Below are 21,065 nucleotides of genomic sequence, written 5' to 3' on the forward strand. Positions count from 1 at the left end.
CACTTTGATAAGTCTCGTGAACATTTTCACTATTTTGACATTTTTATAGATCAAAATTGAACTAAAGAAATAAATGGTAGATTAATCCATATTGAAAATAGGTGTCAGCTGCTACACTAATTATAATAGTTATATTTCTTAATTAATTAAGATAAGATATTACTGTATTGATCCCAATTTGGGAAATGTTTGTGTTGCAGCAGCATAACAAGAAAAACAAAATATAAGTTATTATATATACAAAAGTATGTGAGGGATGGGATATTAAATTGAATATAAATGTAAAATGTACATGTGATTTTACATCCAAGAGAAGCTATGGAGCAGAGAGTTCTCTGCCAGCCAGAGGTGATTTGTTATTAGTTCAATATGTCAAACTGATTTCCCTGACTACAATCTTTAGTTACATGGTGAAACGTTATGCTGCTTGTACTAATAAGACTTATCATATAAGCCACACAGGTTTTAATAGGATGTATTCATTATCTTTACTTGTGTTGCGGTCTTTTCAGCAGCGCCATCTCTATAACGGCGATACAGTCACTACCCATTATTTACATTTCACCGTGACATGGACAAAAATGTAACGTCAGCTTACCTCATGGCACGAATCCAGACTCTCCTTTGGAAAACATTGGCCGGGAAACGATAGAACAAGCACGTTTCATGCGAAGACCTGTGGCTGCAACCCGAAGCAAAGCAACAAACCATTGCGTAGCTAACTAGTAGCGCTAGCTTTAGCTAACGTTAGCCAACGAAACGAACTGCCGAGTAAAATTGGAAAACACTGGTAATTAATTATTCTATAATTTGTAAAACTACGGTGTTAAAAACGACAATTTCAAAAATACCGATTCTAATGGTCAGATGTAGATATACAGATACTAAAGATAGGCAGGTACTTGCTTTTAAGCAGAACACAGGGGAAAACAAACTTAGCGGGAGTGTTTACGTGTTCGGCGTAATCAGTGTTGGGCAAGTTACTTTTAAAAAGTAACTGGTTACTTTACTAGTTACTGCTCTGAAAAAGTAACTAGTTACGTTACAAGTTACTAAATTATAAAAGTAACTATAACTAGTTACTTTACTTTACTTTAAATAATAAAAACAAATTTAAAAAGGTTTTGTGTTTTTTTCTGTGTCACAGTGAGAGAAAAGAAAACCTGCTATCATTGTAGCAACTATCATAATGAAATGTAGTGGTACAATAAAGACAAAATAGATGTTTGGAAATTTTGACAGGCATCTTTATTGTAGCCTCAACTTTCTAATACATTCTTATAGTAGTTTAAAGTTAACAATACAATTTTGGCAATGTGCAAGTAAAACAACTGCACTCTTTTGGCAGTGTAACAACAATTGAACAACAACACTCTTTTGGCAGTGTAACAAAAAAATAAATAAACTGTCAGACTGGCATTACAAAAAAAAATCAATTGAAGACATCTTCAACATTGGCAGATAAACTATGTTCAGTCTCATCACAAATAACAGTAAATAACAAATAAGGATAAATGAACAGTATATAAAATAATTTACCTCACATCTGGCCATTTAGCATAAACAAAATCAATATTGTTGGATAAACTTATGAAAAAAGTGCTTTCAGCCTTTCAAGTAAAGATACCGGTACAGATACCCTGAGATGCTTTTCAGTAAGACTGCAATGTCTATGCAATGCAATGCATAACACTAGGTATTCAACCAAAACATAAGTAGGCTAACACAATACACCAAGAGTCCTTCAGTCTCTTTAGACCAGCAGAAGGTAGTGTTAAATATTTGTTATCGCTCTATCTACCCCTCTCAAAATAAACATATCAGCATTCCCAGAAAACATCCATCCATTAAAGTCTTCCTTCCTAGCGCTCAAGCCAATGATTGTACCTCAAAAGGAGAAGCCTCTCAAACTTTTGATCTGATAGCCTGTTCCTCTTCGGAGACAGAATCAGGCTCCCCAGGCTAAAGAGTCTTTCTACTGGGGCACTGGATGGAGTGGCTGCATTATATCTAAGAGATATTTTCTTTATCAAAGGAAATTGATTGAGACTTTCTAAACCTGTTGCTCCTGATTTGAGGTAATCAGCTACTTCCGTTTCAGCTGAGGATTCCTCATCCTCTGAGAAGGAAAAGAACTCTGCCTCTTTGGCAGACCCTGCGCTGTGCTGTGGTGTTGGGTTGGGTGCACTTGTACCTGGTTGCTGCTCCTGCTCCAGGATCCGTTTGCGGCATTCTGCGAGCAGACTTGCCTTGGCCTGGTCTTTCCTCTCCTGGTCACGCAACCAACGTAGCTTGAACTTGGGTAGTGTCACAGCAGCCAGGATAGCATCTTCACTTGCAAGAACCGTTGTAAATCTTGTTTTGATTGACTGAAATGATGTATAAGAGTGCAAAAGACAAAAAAATCATTTGAGTTGTACATAATGAGCAGTTGTTTTTTTTTTAACAATTGCATTATACATTATATGCCTAGTTTCATAATGAGCATTTTTTTTAGGGACACAGAATGTGTAGGCCTAACCTACTGTATATGGTGTACAACATGTACATTGCACACTTTACAGCTAAAATGCTTTGCAGGTTTATTGTTTCACACATACAGTACATATCAATCACACTGTCACACAGCCTATGCACACATGAGTGACGTTTATAAAATGCAAAGCAAGAGGCTGATTGATTAAATTGATTAAATAAATCACAGTTCTTACCTGCACAATTGCATCTGGTAGGCCAACAAGGATTTGTAGTCCATTCTTCTTTTCCAGAGTCTTGGACATCAATGTTTCCAGTGCGGGTAAGAGTGTGCCATAATAACAATTCTCTTCTCCCTGAAGAATGTCCAGTGCCACTGTAAGTGGATGCATGACGGTACAGTACTCTCTGAGAAACTGAAGTTCCCTTTCACTGAGACATTTCATCTGGAGTTTGGAGCAGATGGTGTTCAACTCCACCACTGGTATCCCAGAAATTCGAGCCAGGGCATCATAAAATGAATTCCACCTAGTTGTGCAAGGTACTAGCAGCTTCTTCTCAATAATCTCGTCCACGAGCTCCGAGACCTGTGGTGACCGACTGGCCTTGTTCCACAACCCTGCACACTTTGTCGTAGCATTTCTGTAGACTGTCTTTGTTTCAGGTGTTGAGAGCAACCACTTATCCACATCAGTGCATGAGATGAGATTTAGTGTGTGTGATGCACATCTCTGATGTGGGGGTAAGGTGATCACATCTAGATCTTCATCATTAGCAGCTAAATCCAGCAATACATCCCCTATATTTGTAAAGGTCACCTCATCCTCCTCTGCATCCACATCTTCATCCTCCTCTTGTTTTTGGAACATTCTGAAGGCCTTGACAAAGTTAGAGCCATTATCTGTGACTGTTGCTGTAATTTTTTGTGATATGCCATGAGATGAGTGAATGTTATCTAGCTCAGTTGCAATACTTTCATATGTATGCCGACCTTTGAATCTTCTGCAAGCCAGGGCTGCTTTTCCACGTTGCATACTCTGTGGGTTTATCCAGTGTGCAGTTACACCAAGAAAACTTTTGTTATGTGCAGTCCATATATCTGCAGTGGTAGAGAGGTATTCTAAATCTTTAAAAGTATTTTTGACCTCATCTTCCATTTTAGCATATTCAGTGTCCAGGTATTTGGAAAATGTCTTTCTGCACTGTATCCCTGCTTTCACTGTCACTGGAATTTTGCCAACTAGTTCTCTGAAGGCGACTGACTCAACAGTTGACAGGGGCAGCATTTCTTCAACAACATACCTGGCTATTAATTTGTTTAGTTGCCTCTGGGTGATGACATGCTGTGGCAATTTGAAATCGATTTTTGCCTGTTTTGCCTGTGGAGGTGCTCCATCTGTGTCACTGGAGGTAGAGGCGGTAGTGGGATCATCATCTTTGGCGACTAGTTTAATAGTCCCATGCACTTTTGTTAGGTGTTTCATGAGGTTGGCATTGCTGGTACATGAGGAAGCCAGCGTTTTGTGTCCTGCACACAGTTTACATTTGACACTTATATTTTTTTCATCTTTTTTTCCTATAAAGGTAAAATAATGCTTATATTTCCAACCTGCGAAACTTCTGCTGTTGGTCTCGTCGTTATTTTCCATGCTGTATTTTCGCTCTTGTGTTGTTTTTGAGTTTGTGTGCTGCTGTACGTTGTCGCGTGTGTGTGTGTGTGTGTGTGTGTGTGTGTGACTGTGTTTATTTCCCTATAGGCAAGAATACCCGCCCATGTCTGTTTCTGATTGGCTTAGCCTGAAACTTTAACCTATGTCAACCAATCATCGCTCATTTTCAACGCATTGGTTCATAGTGTGCACCATAGACATCTAAAAGACTAGATGTAGCTTCTACCGCTACTGCCACTGGCGCTGACGCGACCAAGCAGTAGAAGCTAAGTCTATTATTTTAGATGTCTATGGTGACAGTCCCGTCTTTCACTCATGATGACTATTTACCACTGACACTCTTGACAGGCAGCAGACAGGCTCCGCTGCAACGCTCTGCGCAGCAGGGAGAAACCGTCCATTTGGACCACAGATAGTAACGAGTAACGAGCCCCTTAGCACCACAGTAACAATAACGGCGTTACTGAATGGGAAAGGTAACGCGTTACGTTATTATTTACGGAAAAAAGTAGTTCCGTTACGTAACGCCGTTACAAGTAACGCGTTACTCCCAACACTAGGCGTAATGACGTACAACGGCCTCGACAATTTCTGTAGTCCTATTCAGCCATTCGGTAACAACCATCGTTTTTCAGACACGTAAACTCTTCAAAAATCCCCAGTGGGGTCACTGCTGATGTATTTAATGTCGTAGAACAAAACGTCAATTACCTCTTAAATTTGTGTCAACCACAGACCTTATTTTGAGCTATTTTCCAAAACCCTATGGAAAAAATGCATTGCTTTTTGAGGAAGGAACCGGAAGTGCCAAAAATGCTAACTTACTTCCGGGTTTTACGACACGTCACTGCGGTTCTCTATTACGTACAGGATATCCCTTGGAAGTCAGTTTTCAATGGGCAGGGCGTCCCATAGACCGTCATAGACCTCCCATAGCGTTGATAATAGACGCCATGAGAACGCTCCCCGACGGTCGGTTGTTATTGTCAATATTAATATAATAATTATTTATTTTGTAATAGTCTAACTCGATTTTCTTGTTGCCCCAGCAGGTCGACACCTCTTTTAGCAGAAACAAAGGCTACATTAATGTATTAAATCAATGTTAATCCATGTGTGTGGTTGTGGAATTAATGGGCGTGCCGTTGTGCGATTGCACAACGCAATAATTTACAAACTATTCAACTACAACCTTAATTATATTTAAAAACATTTTAGAAGGCCTCACAAAATACTTTAATGTAAATTTAAATGTGAAGGGATGTGTGTAATGTGGTGATTATTATTCACCCGCAGATCTATGGGTTGGGGTATTGTTCCGCACGGATATTATAGTTAACCGGACTTCCTGTTGATGTGAAATCCGAAAACATTTTTTTTAAATAAAATAATACTTTATTCCGAGTGTGCTTGCTTTTCTCTTTGAAGGTCATCACAGAACGGCATTGTAATACACGGTTCGGCTGCATTAAATATTATATATCTGCCGTAGTTCGCTATTTATAGAGCCCTGATGAGAGGACTTCTAGACAAACAGGAATAACTGCCGCCGAAACTGAATATGTGACGTGGATCATAAATATATCAGCAATCAAACAAAATCTTCAATTTCTCTTCACACAATACAAATGTAGCACTTCATTTCAGACGCCTACCCGTGCAGGTCCGTGATCTGCACAGGGTGGGCCCCTGCTGAAAAGGAAAATCCCCCTGCAGGACTTGATACGCCCCCTTGATAAATAAATGTAATTTTAATGAAACCAGCTGCAATGGATCATGGATCCACCAGGGGGAGCCGTGAAAAGCTGCCACACTGGAACTCATGTGAAATAAACCGCTGATAGATCTACAGGTATCTGATATAGCGGATATTTGTTAAGATCCATATGTCACGGATAGGATCATATTCTGTGATAAATAAGAGACATGTAATCATTTCCAAAACATCACCATGTTTTTATTTAACAAAATAATGTTGTTTAATTCACGTTGGTGTAAGTACAAAACCATCGCTATGTTTTTTCATCAGGAAATGCAGCCCGGCTCAAACAAACGATTTTCAATCATCATCCTCAAGATTATTTAATGCATATGTTCACGAATTGAAATGAATGCATGAAATACATGCATGAAATGCATGAAATACATGTAGTTTAATCCACGTGACGCGTTACAAACTAACGCATTACTGTAACGCGTTACAAACTAACGCATTACTATAACGCAACTACCTTTTGCGGTAACTAATAACGTTACTAGTTACCTATTCCCATTCAGTATCGCCGTTATAGTTACTGTGATTTAAATGGGTTACACTGCGTTACATTATGTGATCCAACTGAACCGAATCTCCCTGCGGATGTAATTTACAGTTGAATACAGCGAGTCCTCTCACAGTACCATGGAAAAGTGAAAGGGACCAGAGAGGAGTGATGATTGGTTAACGCGGGGTAACATTTCAGGGTAAGCCAATCAGAGACAGAGTTGGGCGGGTCTTGCCTTATGGGGAAAATACACAGACACACAAACACTTGCTAACACACACACGGCAACGCCCACCACCAGCACACACACTATGGCAGATGCAAGTATCAGCGAGAGCAGCAGAGCATTTACAACTTGGAGATATATCCACTATTTTCAATTTGTGGGGATAAAGGACGCACAACATATTACGGACAAATGTAAACTGTGTGCAGGACAGAAAGCATTGTCCACATCGAATAACAGCAATGCCAATCTCCACAAGCACCTAAGTAATGTACATGGGGCTATAAAACTAGTCGCCAAAGACCCCACCGTCTCAACTACCGGCAGTGACCCAGATGGAACAACACCATCTAAACAGCCAAAAAAACGATTTTTTTAAATCGCCACATGTCACCCAGAGTCAACTAAACAGATTGATTGCTGAAAATAGTTTGTTTGTCTTCAGTGTCAGTCTGACAGTTTATTATTTATGTAATAGTTACTGCCAAAAGAGTGTAGTTCTTGTTTAATTGTTACACTGACAAAATAGTGTAGTTGTTGTTAATGTGTACACTGTGGTGATTGACATTATTCACCCACGAATCTATGTGTTGGGGTATTGTTCTGCACGGACATTTTAGTGAACCGGACTTCCTGTTTCCGTCGGTCTTCGCTTCCCGGGCATGAAGTTGTTTACAATGGTTTTCAGATGCTAAATAAAAGTCTAGCTTGTACCTTTGATACCCCGCCTCCGACTCCCATCTCTCGGCACCACAACACTGCCAAAAGAGTGTAGTTGTTTTTATTTCATATTGCACTACTTAGAACTTGATTGTTGAGGCTACAATAAAGATGCCTGCTTTATTGTTATTGCACAGATTACAGGTACTGAGACAACTAAATGCAGTTTAGCTTCTAACGGTGCAACAAGCAGTAAAGTGAAAAGTAATGTACACGATCTACAGAATAAAATATAGAATTAATTGAATGATGAATAAACAGTGAGGGGTATGAATACACTAGATCAGGGGTCGGCAACCCCTGGCACGCGTGCCAGCATTGGCACGCGGCACCGTAACCAGTGGCACACTAGGAATAAGTGGAATAAGTGTGCAAAATATTTAAATTGTATTTTCGGATCCTGAACGAGACCGCCGCCAGAGCGCGTCTCCCCGTTACCTGCAGAAGGAAGCCATGCACGCAACGCAGCCCCGCTCTCTTTAACTCCAGGCGACTTTTTGCCGCTTTCCCCCTTGGTGCAGTGCTGATCGTTTCACCACGGAGGAAAGCACTTCACTAATTGCAGTACCCATAAGGAGCTGTACAAATGCCACAGTTTTTGAGTGGCTGTGTATTTAGTTGAAAGCCCAGAGGCGATCTGCTCATCTCTCATCGAAATAATATCCTACAAAGGGGCGGACTGGACATCTGTGTGTTGAACTATCCTGTCGGCTCCCAGACCGTAGTCGAGGAGGGCAGAAGCAAAAAGCTTGAGGTTCAATAACCCACTTTAGCTTAAATGACTGGAGAGAGGCGAGCTCTTCTTGGGAGGCCGTTGCACTTATTTAGCTGTTCTTCTGTTTCACAAAATACATCACAGACCTCTGTTTTTCTGCTTCCTCGTTTCACTTCCAGAAACATACACACGTTCCCTCACTGTCGCTCTACCATCCACAAACACAAGCCACACCCCTCTCTCTCTCTCTCTTAAAGGGACAGCGATCTCGTCTCACTCTGCATGACCCTAATATCATAACATGTGTGTTCTGGAGAATCACAGAACGGACGATCGTCCTTATTATTATGCCGTTTAAACCAATTATTTAAATGTGTTTGTTAAATTCGGCATCATAAGTTGTGCTGACAGGTCCACACACTGCTTCCCCGCAGCGAGGCTCCCCCCGCCCTCCTGCTGATAGTTCACGAGCGTCAAGCTCCTCAACCCCCCCCCCCCCCCAGTTGATAATTCTCGATCGTTGGCAACAATTTTTTTTTTATATGGCACTTCATATCAAAAAGGTTGCCGACCCCTGCACTAGATATACACAGCAGCCTGTGAGCAGTATTAACAGTGTGTATGAATATGCTAAGATATATAAAGTATGAAAACGGTAAACAGTGCAAGTATAGTATAAAATATATGGATATTAATTTCATGAAACACATTGTGGAACATTGACGAAAAATGTGAATGGAAGTGGCGACACAAAACAACAACAAACTTTTGCCGAGCCAATGGAGAGTTTCATCAGCAGCACGGGGTACAAACCACCAATGAGCGCTCAGCTCGAGATACCAGCGAGTCGAGAGACTGAATTATATCTGCATTTTCTCTTTTGAGAAGCCCCCACCCCCCATGTTGCCTATGCTGAATGCTGCAAACTCTTTGTTTAAAACTAATTGGCCATCGGAATGTGTGGAGTAAGTCTCCCAAGGGGGATGGTGGTCAGATTCCACAGCTTTCCTCCGTTCTGTGATCTCCCAACCCCCAGTCTGTAGGTTTGTGTTTGTATATTTTAAACTGTCGCACTTTCTGTTTTTTCTATCGCGCATTGCCGGTATGAAAGGGTCTGTGCCGGAAATATCAAACATTTAATAAAAGTCAAAAACAATTAACAAGACTTAACTATGGAGCTATTTCAGGGTCATAAGTTTTGATCATTCAAGAAAATGCAATTTATTTGAAAGTTCAAGTTTTTATCCTGAACTTTGAAAAATACTATGATGTATTCAAAATAAAAATAAGTATTTGAAATCATTTTTCAGGTTGAATATTATTTTTTTTATTTCAGCAATTGTTTTTGAATAAAATATTTATTTTCAGTTTTCACTTTTATACATATTTTGATATTTGAATCCTTATCTTTTTCAGTTGCAGATTTTTCGTTTTCAGATTCAAAATAATTATTTTTTCAGTTTCAAATCTTGTTTTTTCAGGTTTCACATTGCTTTTCACCTTCCGATCGTTTTTCACTTTCAGACCTTTTTTTTCGCTTTCAGATCTTTTTTTTCGCTTTCAGACTTTTGGCCCTGATGTTGCGTGGGGGGGGGCGGGGCTTAGCAAAGAGTAGTTTGGCATCCTGAGTGGCAGGCCTCCCTCTGTCATGTTGCCTTCAAGGATGTTAGGTAGCGCGAGAAATATAACTCAATACTTTCTATACACAATACTCCCGTGATTGGTGGTAAACTGTGACCAGCGTCAAAGTTCTTTTAAGCAAGATTACCTTTATTAGTCCCACAGGGGATACATTTACATTGTTACAGCAGAGAAGAGCCAAAGACAGCTTAATGCTACCTAAAGCATGCATGAAAAAAGTATTAAAGATTAAAAAAATAAATGATATATTTTAAAGTTACACATTTTACATAATACACACCCTGTAACAGTTCTGCGGATTTAGCAGCACAGTTTTTAACGGCATATATATATTGCACATATTGCAAATATTGCACATGGTTGGTATTTATCAACAAGAGGTGTTACAGTCTGAGTTGTTTTGTGCGGGGTCTAGAGGCTGTGCTGGTTGTATAGTCTGACCGCTGCAGGAAGGAAGGACCTGCGGTATATATCCTTGAGACAGCGGGGGGTGGCGTCAGGTCCACCAGAACAACCTGCTGGCTCGTTGCGGATACATAATTTCACATTCTAGCACAGTTTATTGCGCTTATACCTTGATTGTTGCCAACTACGATGCTCAACAGCTTGCTTAACGGAACTTTGACGCTGGTATCAGTTTTATTTCCCACCTATCACGGGAGTATCGTGTATAGAAAGTATTGAGTTATATTTCTCGCGCTACCTAACATCCATGAAGGCAACATGACAGAGGGAGGCCTGTCACTCAGGATGCCAAACTACTCTTTGCTATGCGCCGCCCCCCCAAGCAACATCAGGGTCAAAAGTTTGAAAGCGGAAAAAAAAGATCTGAAAGCGAAAAAAAAGATCTGAAAGCGAAAACGATCTGAAGGTGAAAAGCAATGTGAAACCTGAAAAAACAAGATTTGAAACTGAAAAAATAATTGTTTTGAATCTGAAAACGATAAAAATGTAACTGAAAAAAATAAGGATTCAAATATCAAAATGTGTATAAAAGTGAAATCTGAAAATAAATATTTTATTAAAAAAAATTGCTGAATTGAATCAAAATAATATTCAACCTGAAAAATGATTTCAAATACTTATTTTTATTTTGAATACATCATTGTATTTTTCAAAGTTCAGGATAAAAACTTGAACTTTCAAATAAATTGTATTTTTTTGAATGATCAAAACTTATGACCCTGAAATAGCTCCATATTAACGCATTAATAATAATTAATTATATTTATTCCGTTTGGATGTAGGATTTTTGACTTTGTTTCGAGCAGTGATCTTCTCTGCAGCAGAGAGCTAAGCGCTGTCAGACCGGACCTAACCCTGAAAATTATTATCATCTGAAATTAATCATTATGTTATTAATATTAAATACATATAAGTATTTTTACAACTTGTATTTAGAAATACTCTGTTGTAATTATTGATGCATAAATGTGTTCATCCATTCAATGTGGCATCTGCTATAATGGGGTTAATGTATGATATTACTTAATAATACAATACATTATAATATATGATATGATAATTATATTTTAGTTTTATTCATTTCTTATTTCATAGTTTCTCATTATTATTATTTTTATTTTTATCGCTCATCTTATTTTTGATTTTATTAATCTGTGTGAATCTGTGCTATCCTGTTTTTCACTCTTACCCTGTTGCTGTTTGAACTACTGCATTTCCCCACGGGGATTAATAAAGGTCCATCTTATCTTATCTTAATGTATAAATTGATTTACTTCAATCTACTGTACTGTGTAAAAACACCCCAACAATATTACAAAAAATATACTGCATAAAGCAAACTATATACTTTATTTTATCTAAAATATTGATGTTTTTTCATTATAGTAGCCTTTGAAAACCATAACAAATAAGTGATTAAATGCTACAGTATTCAACAAACACAACTGCAGAGCTGCAAACATTGCAAACAGACTAAGTTCTACAACACCCAGTTGTCTTTGTGTATTTGTGAATGAAGCGCCATCTCATGGTTAAATCCTGTAATTGAACAAATGGGGGAATTTGGCAACGCCCTCTAGCAATTTGGCAACACCCCCAGCCACTGGGATCCGCTGGGCTTTTGACTGGGACACACCCATGTGAGTCCTATCTGGAGTGCTACATCTGTACGTCTCCACGCAGTATCAATACTAAATTTGGCTGACTTTTATATTTGATCCAATTGGTATATTGGTATTTGTACACCATAACGGTGCACAGCTGATAGAAAGGGACACCTGGTGGTTAAAGCACGTTATTGAAATGTATTATTTTTATTATTAGATATTAATAGGAGACACAGGGAGACAAACTAATAAGGATTTATTTAAACATTAAAGAATACTTTAGGTTAAGGTCTTATTTTGAATAAGAAAAAAGCTTTGGGGGTATAGATAGCCTGACAAAGTACTAATATATTGCTTTCCTGCAATGTTAACTACTGTATGTTTAAGCACTTATTTTAACTGGTATTATATTATGTATTATACTCTTATAAGATGTATGTAGATAGTATAAGAAATGTGCAGAATATGACAGTTTAATGGTGGAGGTATACACACATATTGATAGATGTCTTGTAATGCACTGTTAAGGAACCTGCGACCCAGGTTTTTCATCTCCGACCTTGGCAGGTATTGAACAATCAATAAATAAAGAACACAGAATTATTAAATATAAAACACAGAATTTGTGTGATTATACTAAATGATTTACAAATAAACACCACTGCATATTTACAACTGTTACACATGCTGATGTAACGCAAATGTTTCCAACTTAGGATCAATAAAGTATATCTTATCTCTTTCGACTATAATTACTAACAAAGCACTTATATGCTAATAAAGGACTGGCTTATCTAAAGGCAGTTGAGTAGCACTTGAAATGTTTTAGCTCTATGACACCTGGTGTACTTATATGATTCTGTTTTCTTAAAGTTTGTAACTTGTTGTTCGAACGCACTTATTGTAAGTCGCTTTGGATAAAAGCGTCAGCTAAATGCAATGTAATGTAATGTAAGATGATCGATGGCTATGCAATATGTGCCTCTGAACCTTGACAAGTGCATGTTTCAGGCTTATCAATTAACAACAGGAGGGGTCACAGACGTAAGACCAGCTGTTAAATAAAGCTCTTCTGACCTTAGCTGTCATGTGGGTATATATTAATGCTGCCCATTATGGGCACAAGCAATTTCCACCCATTTATTAATTATATGTTTTAAATTTGAGTGTTTCCTATCCCCTAAACCTCCAGGGATGTACACAGTTTAATACTGGCAACTTCTTATTATGGGAAATAAGAAAACGTCTTTTAAAACTACAATTCCCAGGGACGTGCCATAGAGCATGTTGCAAAAGACACAATAGCCAGCATGTGTAGTTCTGGGGACGGGGTGGGGGAGGGGGCGACGGGGTGGACCCGTTCAAATCCAGTTTTGGACAGTCTGCCGTGGTTCCATCCCATTTCAAAGTGTTGTTCGACGCTCGGCGTAACCCTCGGTGCAACTTCTAATGAAATTGTCTTAAAGCAACAAACTTATTTGAGTTAGGGGAGAAGGCTTTTCCTCTACAATCAGAGGTGTTTTTAATTACCAGTTACTTAATAATTGGTAGCATAAACACAACTTTTGAAGTTGATTACTCAAAAGATTAAGTTGTTCCGACTAGTTTTACCACATGATTTAAAATTATTTTAAGTTGTATGGACTTAATTACCCTCATTCGGGGGTTAAGTTGTTCCAACTTGTTTTACCGTATGATTTAACCTGTTAAGCCCCAAGGTAGGCTACTGGTTTTTTTTTTCACGACACTGTGTCTCAGGGGATCTTAATATTTAAAAACCTATTAATGTTTTATACCAGATTAACAGAAATAATCTCAGCTAACTGACGATATAAACCATTTTTACCAAAACAAAACACAAGTCTCATAAGAAGCATCTAAGTGACCCCTTAGCGAAAAATGCTAACGGACATTGGGACAGAACTCAAGATAAAAGTACCCTTATTACTTATCGTAGCTGCACATACAAGATATCCGATTAAAGCTGAGGTTCCACAGATTATTTAGGTATATAGTATCATCACTGAGTGATCCGAACTTGCGACAGGGGAAGCAAACACAGACATCACAACACGTACCTTTACGGAGCTTCTAGGGAGATCGTCTCACCGTAGCTGCCAATCTGATCAAAAGACGTGTTCAATGGCATTAAAACGAGAAAAAACGTGGCTGAATCGGTTAATCCAAAGGTTGATAAAGTTTCTGGGCAATAATTTGTCTTATTTATAATCCATAATTCCATGTTTATGTAAAAATCGCAGAGCAAAAGTTAGCTGCTAATGGTAGCCACCAGAGTGGCTGCTGCTTCCGGTCTTGGCTATGCGGCAGTCTAACACAGACAAATGACCAAATAAGGACTACGTGGGAGTTCCCCTCGATTCCATTGGCTCTGACGGTTAGAAAGAGATGTCACATGTCAAAATCCAGCAAGGGGAGCCAGAGATATAAAATATCCACCCAAATGGCCCCAGAAGAGTTTTTGTTTTTTGCTAAATCTGTCTAAAAAGGTCAAATATAACTTGTTTTGCATCAATCTTGATACAGGGTACTTATTATATGTTGTACTTTGGATTCCTAAAGCTTTTAGTCTACTAACCCATCATCCAAGGTTAGTTTTCACTATAAGTACAAAATATATTTTGGGCGGACACTATAATTTACAGTTCTTTAAAATAAAAAACATCTATATTGAATCGGACTTTTCTACATCCAACTGACAGGTTTATCATTACTTTGAGAAAAAAGATTATTAATGTCACCCTTTTAGAAGGGAAGATATGGTCATTTGTCTGGGAATGTCATTTTCGAGCCTGAAACCTGAAAAACAGGCTCTGGGTTTAACAGGTTAAAAGGAATTTTAAGTTGTATGTACTTAATTACCATCATTGTGAACACACGTTTTTAAGTTGACAACCATTTATAAATTAAGTTGCTCCAAATACATTGTATTCAATAGTTTTTTTTCTTAGCTTTTTCATGTTTTTGCCTTTAAATCAAGAAATTAATTGATTCCACAACAAAAATATTAGGCAATTCACTTTTTATTTCGAACTGCAGTTGTTTATTTCAACACATGATGTTTCAATCAGGAGAGAATTCATTTAGTTTGAACATTTATTGACACATGCCATATGATAAGGTATGAACACCTGAAATCACAGCTGACTGCAGGAGAGAGGAGAACAATTTTAAAGTTTGGCTGCAGCACGGTGATTGGCTGCTGGAGAATGAGGTGAAATGTAATAGCTTAAAGAGAAAGCCTGATGAGCTGATTATATGCAGTTGCGGAGTGAATGTACACCCAGTCTTCCTGAAAGAACTTGCGCTGAGCTTCATTTAAATCTTGGAAAAAAAGATAAATAACACAAATTTAAATTTCCCCACAAATAATAAATAAACACATTAGCCATATTACCATGGGAAATGGGGACACAGCAAATAAATGCTGCCGTCACATCGAAGTTAGAGGCCTTTGCATGTTTAAAACCAGTGCCAAATATGTAAAATCTGTAAAGTTTTTGTAAAACTACAGAAACAAACTCCAAATGGCCACCAATCTGCAGATCACACACATCAATTTTACAAAAGATGTAACAAAGATGTGAACACATTTAACGCAGAATGCTCGTTCATTCCTTTGTTTCCCTCGACCACGATGGTTGCCATCGTATGGACCGGTCACTGATGATGGCGATATTCATGTCCTTTTGAAGCACTTATTAAGCATTATTGATTGGGGTGTGGCCAAAAGTGCAACATGCTTCAAAATGTAACTGACAGAGATTATTGCTTTTGTCCTGTGTCCTTTTTGGCCACTGTGCCCGTGGATTTTATTTTATTTCAAGATGTTTAATTACTCTGAGATATTTATTTTAATGCCACCTTATATATTCGGGTGTGTTAAATTTGAAGGGACAAAGTATATTTTTCCTCCCCAATATAGAGAGGTGAAGTCTTTGGGTTTAAAGGGGGATGTGAGCAGGGGACATCCTTATTTGGGCATGTCTCCAAAATGCTACAAACATTGTGCAGAAATTAGCTTAAACCTGTTTAATTACTCTATATAAAGTGGAAAGCAGCTCTTCAGGACAGAGAAGAGAGACATTCTTCTTAAGATTTTCAGCAAGTCAGATATCAGGGAAATCTACTTGTCTTAAATATATGTGTGTGTTTAATTACTTTGTATCAAGAATAGCAGTAATGTTTTCCTCGGTATTGTGGATATTAAGGTAACTCACATGTGATATTTGTATAATCCAACTATATCTTAAAAGATGCCAAGAGTAGGTGAAACGAAAGGTGCTTTAACAACTGAGGGGGGGAAGATGGCCACAGAGAAAAAGAGCCATAAAGGGGAATATGTGTGTGTGCTGGCTGCAAGATGTGAAATAAGATAAGGAAACTTGTTATTTAGAGCAGGTTCGTTCCAGACACCAAAAGGTATCTGGTTTTCGTCAAACTGAAAGAGACTTTTTTTTCCCGGGTTTCTTCTGTTGCGTCACGCTGATTGGGTACGACAGGTCATGTGTTGGTCTCTCCCAATGAGATGACCTCTGGGGGAAGCATTCACACACCTCCTCCTGTGTTTTTAGTATGAAAGCCTGTGTTTTCTCTAAGTTCGTTCTCTTTTCCTCCTGTTGCTGAAATGGTAAGTCCTTTTCCGGCTGGATGAACCAGAGCCGGAGCATTCTGAAGCTGCTGTTGCAGAGTGCTTCGTGATTAGGTGATTGGGTGATGTATTGTATGTTTCTACCATTAAAGCAGATTATTGTTTAACCCTTATCCTGGTGCTTTGACTTTTCCTTCTTTTAAAACAAACTCATAGAGGAACGCGCGAAGCAGAGATTCTGCCTCAACATTACGTCGCTAAACTCCTTGAAAAGGCCCTCTTCCTTTTCTCCAAGGTACACGACAAGGCAGCAGATGGCTATAGTTATCTGCGTACTTCAATTGTATTGTGCTATTTTTGAAAAAGGAAAAAAAGAGAAATTACCTAAATTAATATATTCTGAATGGGTGACTGCCAACAACTTGCATTTCAATAACAACTCTAAATAACGATCCTACCTTAAGAAGCATGTCCTTGATCTACTTCACCGAGATTCATTTTTTAATAAAAAGTTATATCACAATAGTAACCAAAGTATTTTTCCTCTCACAGTAGCCTCTACTACTTTGTATCCTCTCACATAACTATTCACAGTTCAAAGGCTGCTAATTTTGGTCAAACAGCAATTTGCCTAATACAGTGCAACTACAAATATCTACTGTATTTGAATGACAAAAGATGACACTCACCTTAAAATGTCCATTGTATAGTATTTATATTTGTCTGTCGGAACTTGTCCAGGCATGTTAAGTGGGAGTGGACTTGAAATCCTTAACTCAAGGTGTAGAACAATTAAGTTATCAAGCCAATTGCATTACTTACTACAACTTGAACTTTGTTTTAAGTCAATTAACGCAGAAATCAGAGTTCAATTGACACACAATATTAAGTTGATGTAATTACCAACATTATTACGTCAACACAACTTATAAATTAATGTTTGCAACTTAAAATGTTTATCTAAATCAATTAACTCACATTTTTATCTTGCAACCATGCATTTAATTAAGTGGTGGTGAAAGGTCGCCTGAATTCGTTTTTAGAGTGTATATGTCCTACACATCCACTGGAAGTAGATTCTAAAAGTACAATATACACTACTCGCTAGAAATCAAATCAAAAATCATTTTAATGGCCAAACTATCCTACAATTTAGGATTCTTCAGAGAGGGTTATTTGTGAATATACGACCCTCCGGAGCGTCTGCAATCAACGGGAGCATCAGCCCCGCAAATTGTTGTTTCTTACACGACCACCAGAGGTGCTAAACTTTAAAATGTGACTATAGGTCGTAATAAGCTGCTTGAACAATCAATCTATTTGGTCGAATTTGTTGGAGGACTTGTATGTTTCCTACTACTTTTATATTCATGTTTATTTTGTGAAATTGTTATTTAATTTGTGTAGTTATTTTGATTGTACTTATTTCTCTATTTGTGTGTTGGAGAAATGTGTGCAATATAGTTATTTAATTCTGAATTGTATGGACTTTTTAAATGTATTCATATAACCTATAATTGTTAAGGTGCACCGCTCAGGGCACCATATCAGCTAGAACTGCCACTGATTTTAAATCCTCAGAATGTATGTACAATAATGTTTTAATGTACAAAATCTGAAGCATCATTACAGTTTCATTACCCTGTCTTGTCTGGGGCGCTGAGAAAAGTAACCCAACAAGTGCAGCTGCAATCCAATGGCTGACCGTTGCTACCTGAAAACTATGCAACCACAACATAAATTCAGCCAATCAGCCTCCTCAGATCTGACAAATTCAGCAGCCAAGGCAGTCTGTGCTTGGGGTACCTTGATGTAACGTAACAGCAGGGGCGGCGGGTGCTGTAGGCTAAGGAAGGCTAAGCCTTCCCAAATATTTGTGTAACTGCATCCTGGTAAAATAAAAATATAATGTATAATGTGTGTGTCTTTGACATTAGCGCTGCTATGCAGCCACCTGTGCCCTGTACGAAGCCAGTTCAACAGACCCTGGATATGTTTGAGTTTTCTTAACTAACCCTAACAAATGAGATCTCGCTAAGCGGTCCACGACGCTGGTTATCAACTCGGTAAATCAAGCAAGGGTTTCTCTCTCCAGCTGAGATCCAGGATACAAGCCACATAGTTGCACCTGCAAGGAGAATATAGAACAAATGGTTAAAAAATAAACTACGGAGTGTTTGAAAACAGTTTTATGATACTGCCCCATCTAAGACACGAGGGGATCTGACTTTAATTACATTTGAGTTGAGTGTTTCGTCAACTTAATGTGTTGCTTAAAATAATACGTCTGCATACAGTATATGTGAAAATGTAACTAAGTGTTGCACGGCCAGATACGGCTCGAAAAGCTGACTCAGATAAGGAAATATTGTGATATTAAATTAATTATATGATCGATGATCTGATTGATGATGTGATATCAGTGTGATATCTATGATAAGTGCAACACGTCGGCATCTTCACTACATACGGCAGTTTAAACTGTATTTCCTTTATCCTGTAATATGACTTGATAGATTTAAACTCCGCACACTGAGCTCTGATCGGTCAGCATGCAGTGCTTTCACTGAGTGGATCTCTTTTCTATAGACGCCGGGGGGGGAGGGCCAGATAAAAAAAAGTTATTTAGCCTTCCCAAACCTGAGCCTCACGCGCCGCCTATGCGTAACAGTAATGCGTAAGTAATGCGTAAGTAATGCGTAATTTGATGAAGAGGGCTGCTTATTCAATTTCTTCTGGAGACCCGGACTTCGTTCCCAGTTTATTCATTTTATATTGTTTATACTGTATAAACTATGTCCAGGACAAGGTATTTTGAAGTTTTGATTCATAGTTAATCACACTGAAGATTATGGAGGTGTACAACATTACTCACTGAGTAATGTCTGTACAAAGTGCTCGGTTCACTAGCAGGGACCACGCAACAACAGTGTGATGTTTTTAGGTTTATTGTAAGAAGTAAAAACGAATTGATATGGAGGGGGTGATGAGATGTTCTGGTCTGGGAGGACGTGCTGGTCCGTGCAGAGAGAGATTGAGAGTGGTTCCTGTTGGAGTCAGAGGGTTCTAACACCCACCTCGGCTCCACGTGTCGTTTTAGTGAGCTGGGTAAAATCATAAAAGAAGATAATAGATATATAGTTGATCAATGATTATTTCGTTGTTCAACAATCAATAGTAACGAGGAAAACATTACCTCGGCTCTCAATCAGTCCTACAGCAAGGTTTTGGAGTAGTATAATTGTACATACATAGGACTCTTTGACAGAACGCACACACCTTCCCCTTAAACATATTTAACGCACACACATCTTAGATATGTAGCCTCTACATGTCTGTGTCCATATAAGGTTGTCTCATGACCCACATCTCTAGTCTCCTCTCATACAAAACTGCTCTTACTTCATACAGAATAATTAAACATGTTTAAGCCAACTACTGCACAATGTTGTAGCATACTCACAACATGAAAGAATAAAACACAGGTATAGTTGAACAGTAATCACACAGCATATATATTTACTGCAATGAAAAAACACACACATCTGCCCTAAGCATGTGTAACGCACACTCTTTTTTACCATGCAAGCATTCCAGAGATTTGAGCTATTGTCCAAATATGGATGTCCCCTCGCTCACATCCCACTCCAAACACAAAGGCTTCACCCCTCACATATCCAGCTTCTGGCCACACAGATCGCTATTATTTGATACAAAGTAATTAAACACACACATATATTTAAGCAAACTCATATCTGGATACTGATAAAGTAATTAAACACACACATATATTTAAGCAAACTCATATCTGGATACTGACAACACTGGTTACTTTAATAATCAATATTCCGTAGGGGGGGTTCTGGGGCAGATGGCAGTGGCTGAGCATGGGCAGAGTCCGCGTCAAGGGTGTAGGCCGCGGCGGGGAACGGCCTGGAGGGCGGCGAGACTCTTCTGGAGGACGGCCTGGAGAGCAGGTGGGACCCATCTGAAGGACGGCCTGGAGGGCGGTGGGACCCATCTGGGGTGCGGCTGGACCCCTCTGGAGGACAGCAGCGGGACCCTTCTGGATGCAATCCTGGAGGACAGTGGGAGCGCTGGGAGCAGGAGTCGACCGGGGGACATCAGCAGGAGTAGACAGGTCCCCTGACATGACGGGAGGAAGAGTCGGCGGGACCCTCGATGGAATAGGAGAAGGTGTCGGCGGGGTTTCCGAAGGAACAGGAGCTGGAGCCAGGTCTCCAAGAATGCACAAAAGATTGTAGGATAAATCATAAAGATCATCTTCAAAAGTTCTGCTGTGTCGATCTTGGTGAGTTCGTACTTTCACGGGGAGGATAAGGATGCAGGACCCAAACGCAGTACAAAAACAGGGGATTTGGAAATAGGAATATAAACAAAAAGCGAGCTTTATTATATCAAAACTGGTACAAAACAAACAGCAGGCGAGGTTGAACAAAAGTAAAAGTAGCAAACACAATTATAAAACAAGCCAGGAACACTTAGAAGACACAGGAGGGCAGACGAGGGACATACAAAACATGAGATCAGGAACCAAACCAAGGTAAAAACGATGACAAACTCACAGAGAACACTAGGTAACGCAAGACTAAATACACACAAGGGTAATCACAAGACAAGACACAGCTGGGGAGGGGAGGTGAAACACAGGG

The 21,065-nt window shown here is 39.0% G+C and overlaps 1 protein-coding gene across 1 annotated transcript; it reads right to left on the reverse strand.

Moving 5' to 3' along the window:
- Positions 1–1,164: 1,164 nt before the first annotated feature.
- On the reverse strand, positions 1,165–4,324 carry LOC307030579 (uncharacterized protein). Its single transcript, XM_079667081.1, has 2 exons — positions 2,712–4,324; positions 1,165–2,369 (listed from the first exon to the last, which is right to left on the reverse strand). Exons 1-2 carry the CDS (start codon positions 4,122–4,124, stop codon positions 1,863–1,865), a joined length of 1,920 nt encoding a protein of 639 aa, XP_079523207.1. The 5' UTR covers positions 4,125–4,324; the 3' UTR covers positions 1,165–1,862.
- Positions 4,325–21,065: the final 16,741 nt, after the last annotated feature.

Source organism: Notothenia rossii (genome assembly GCF_949606895.1).
Source record: "Notothenia rossii genome assembly, chromosome: 2".
Classification (NCBI taxonomy): domain Eukaryota; kingdom Metazoa; phylum Chordata; class Actinopteri; order Perciformes; family Nototheniidae; genus Notothenia; species Notothenia rossii.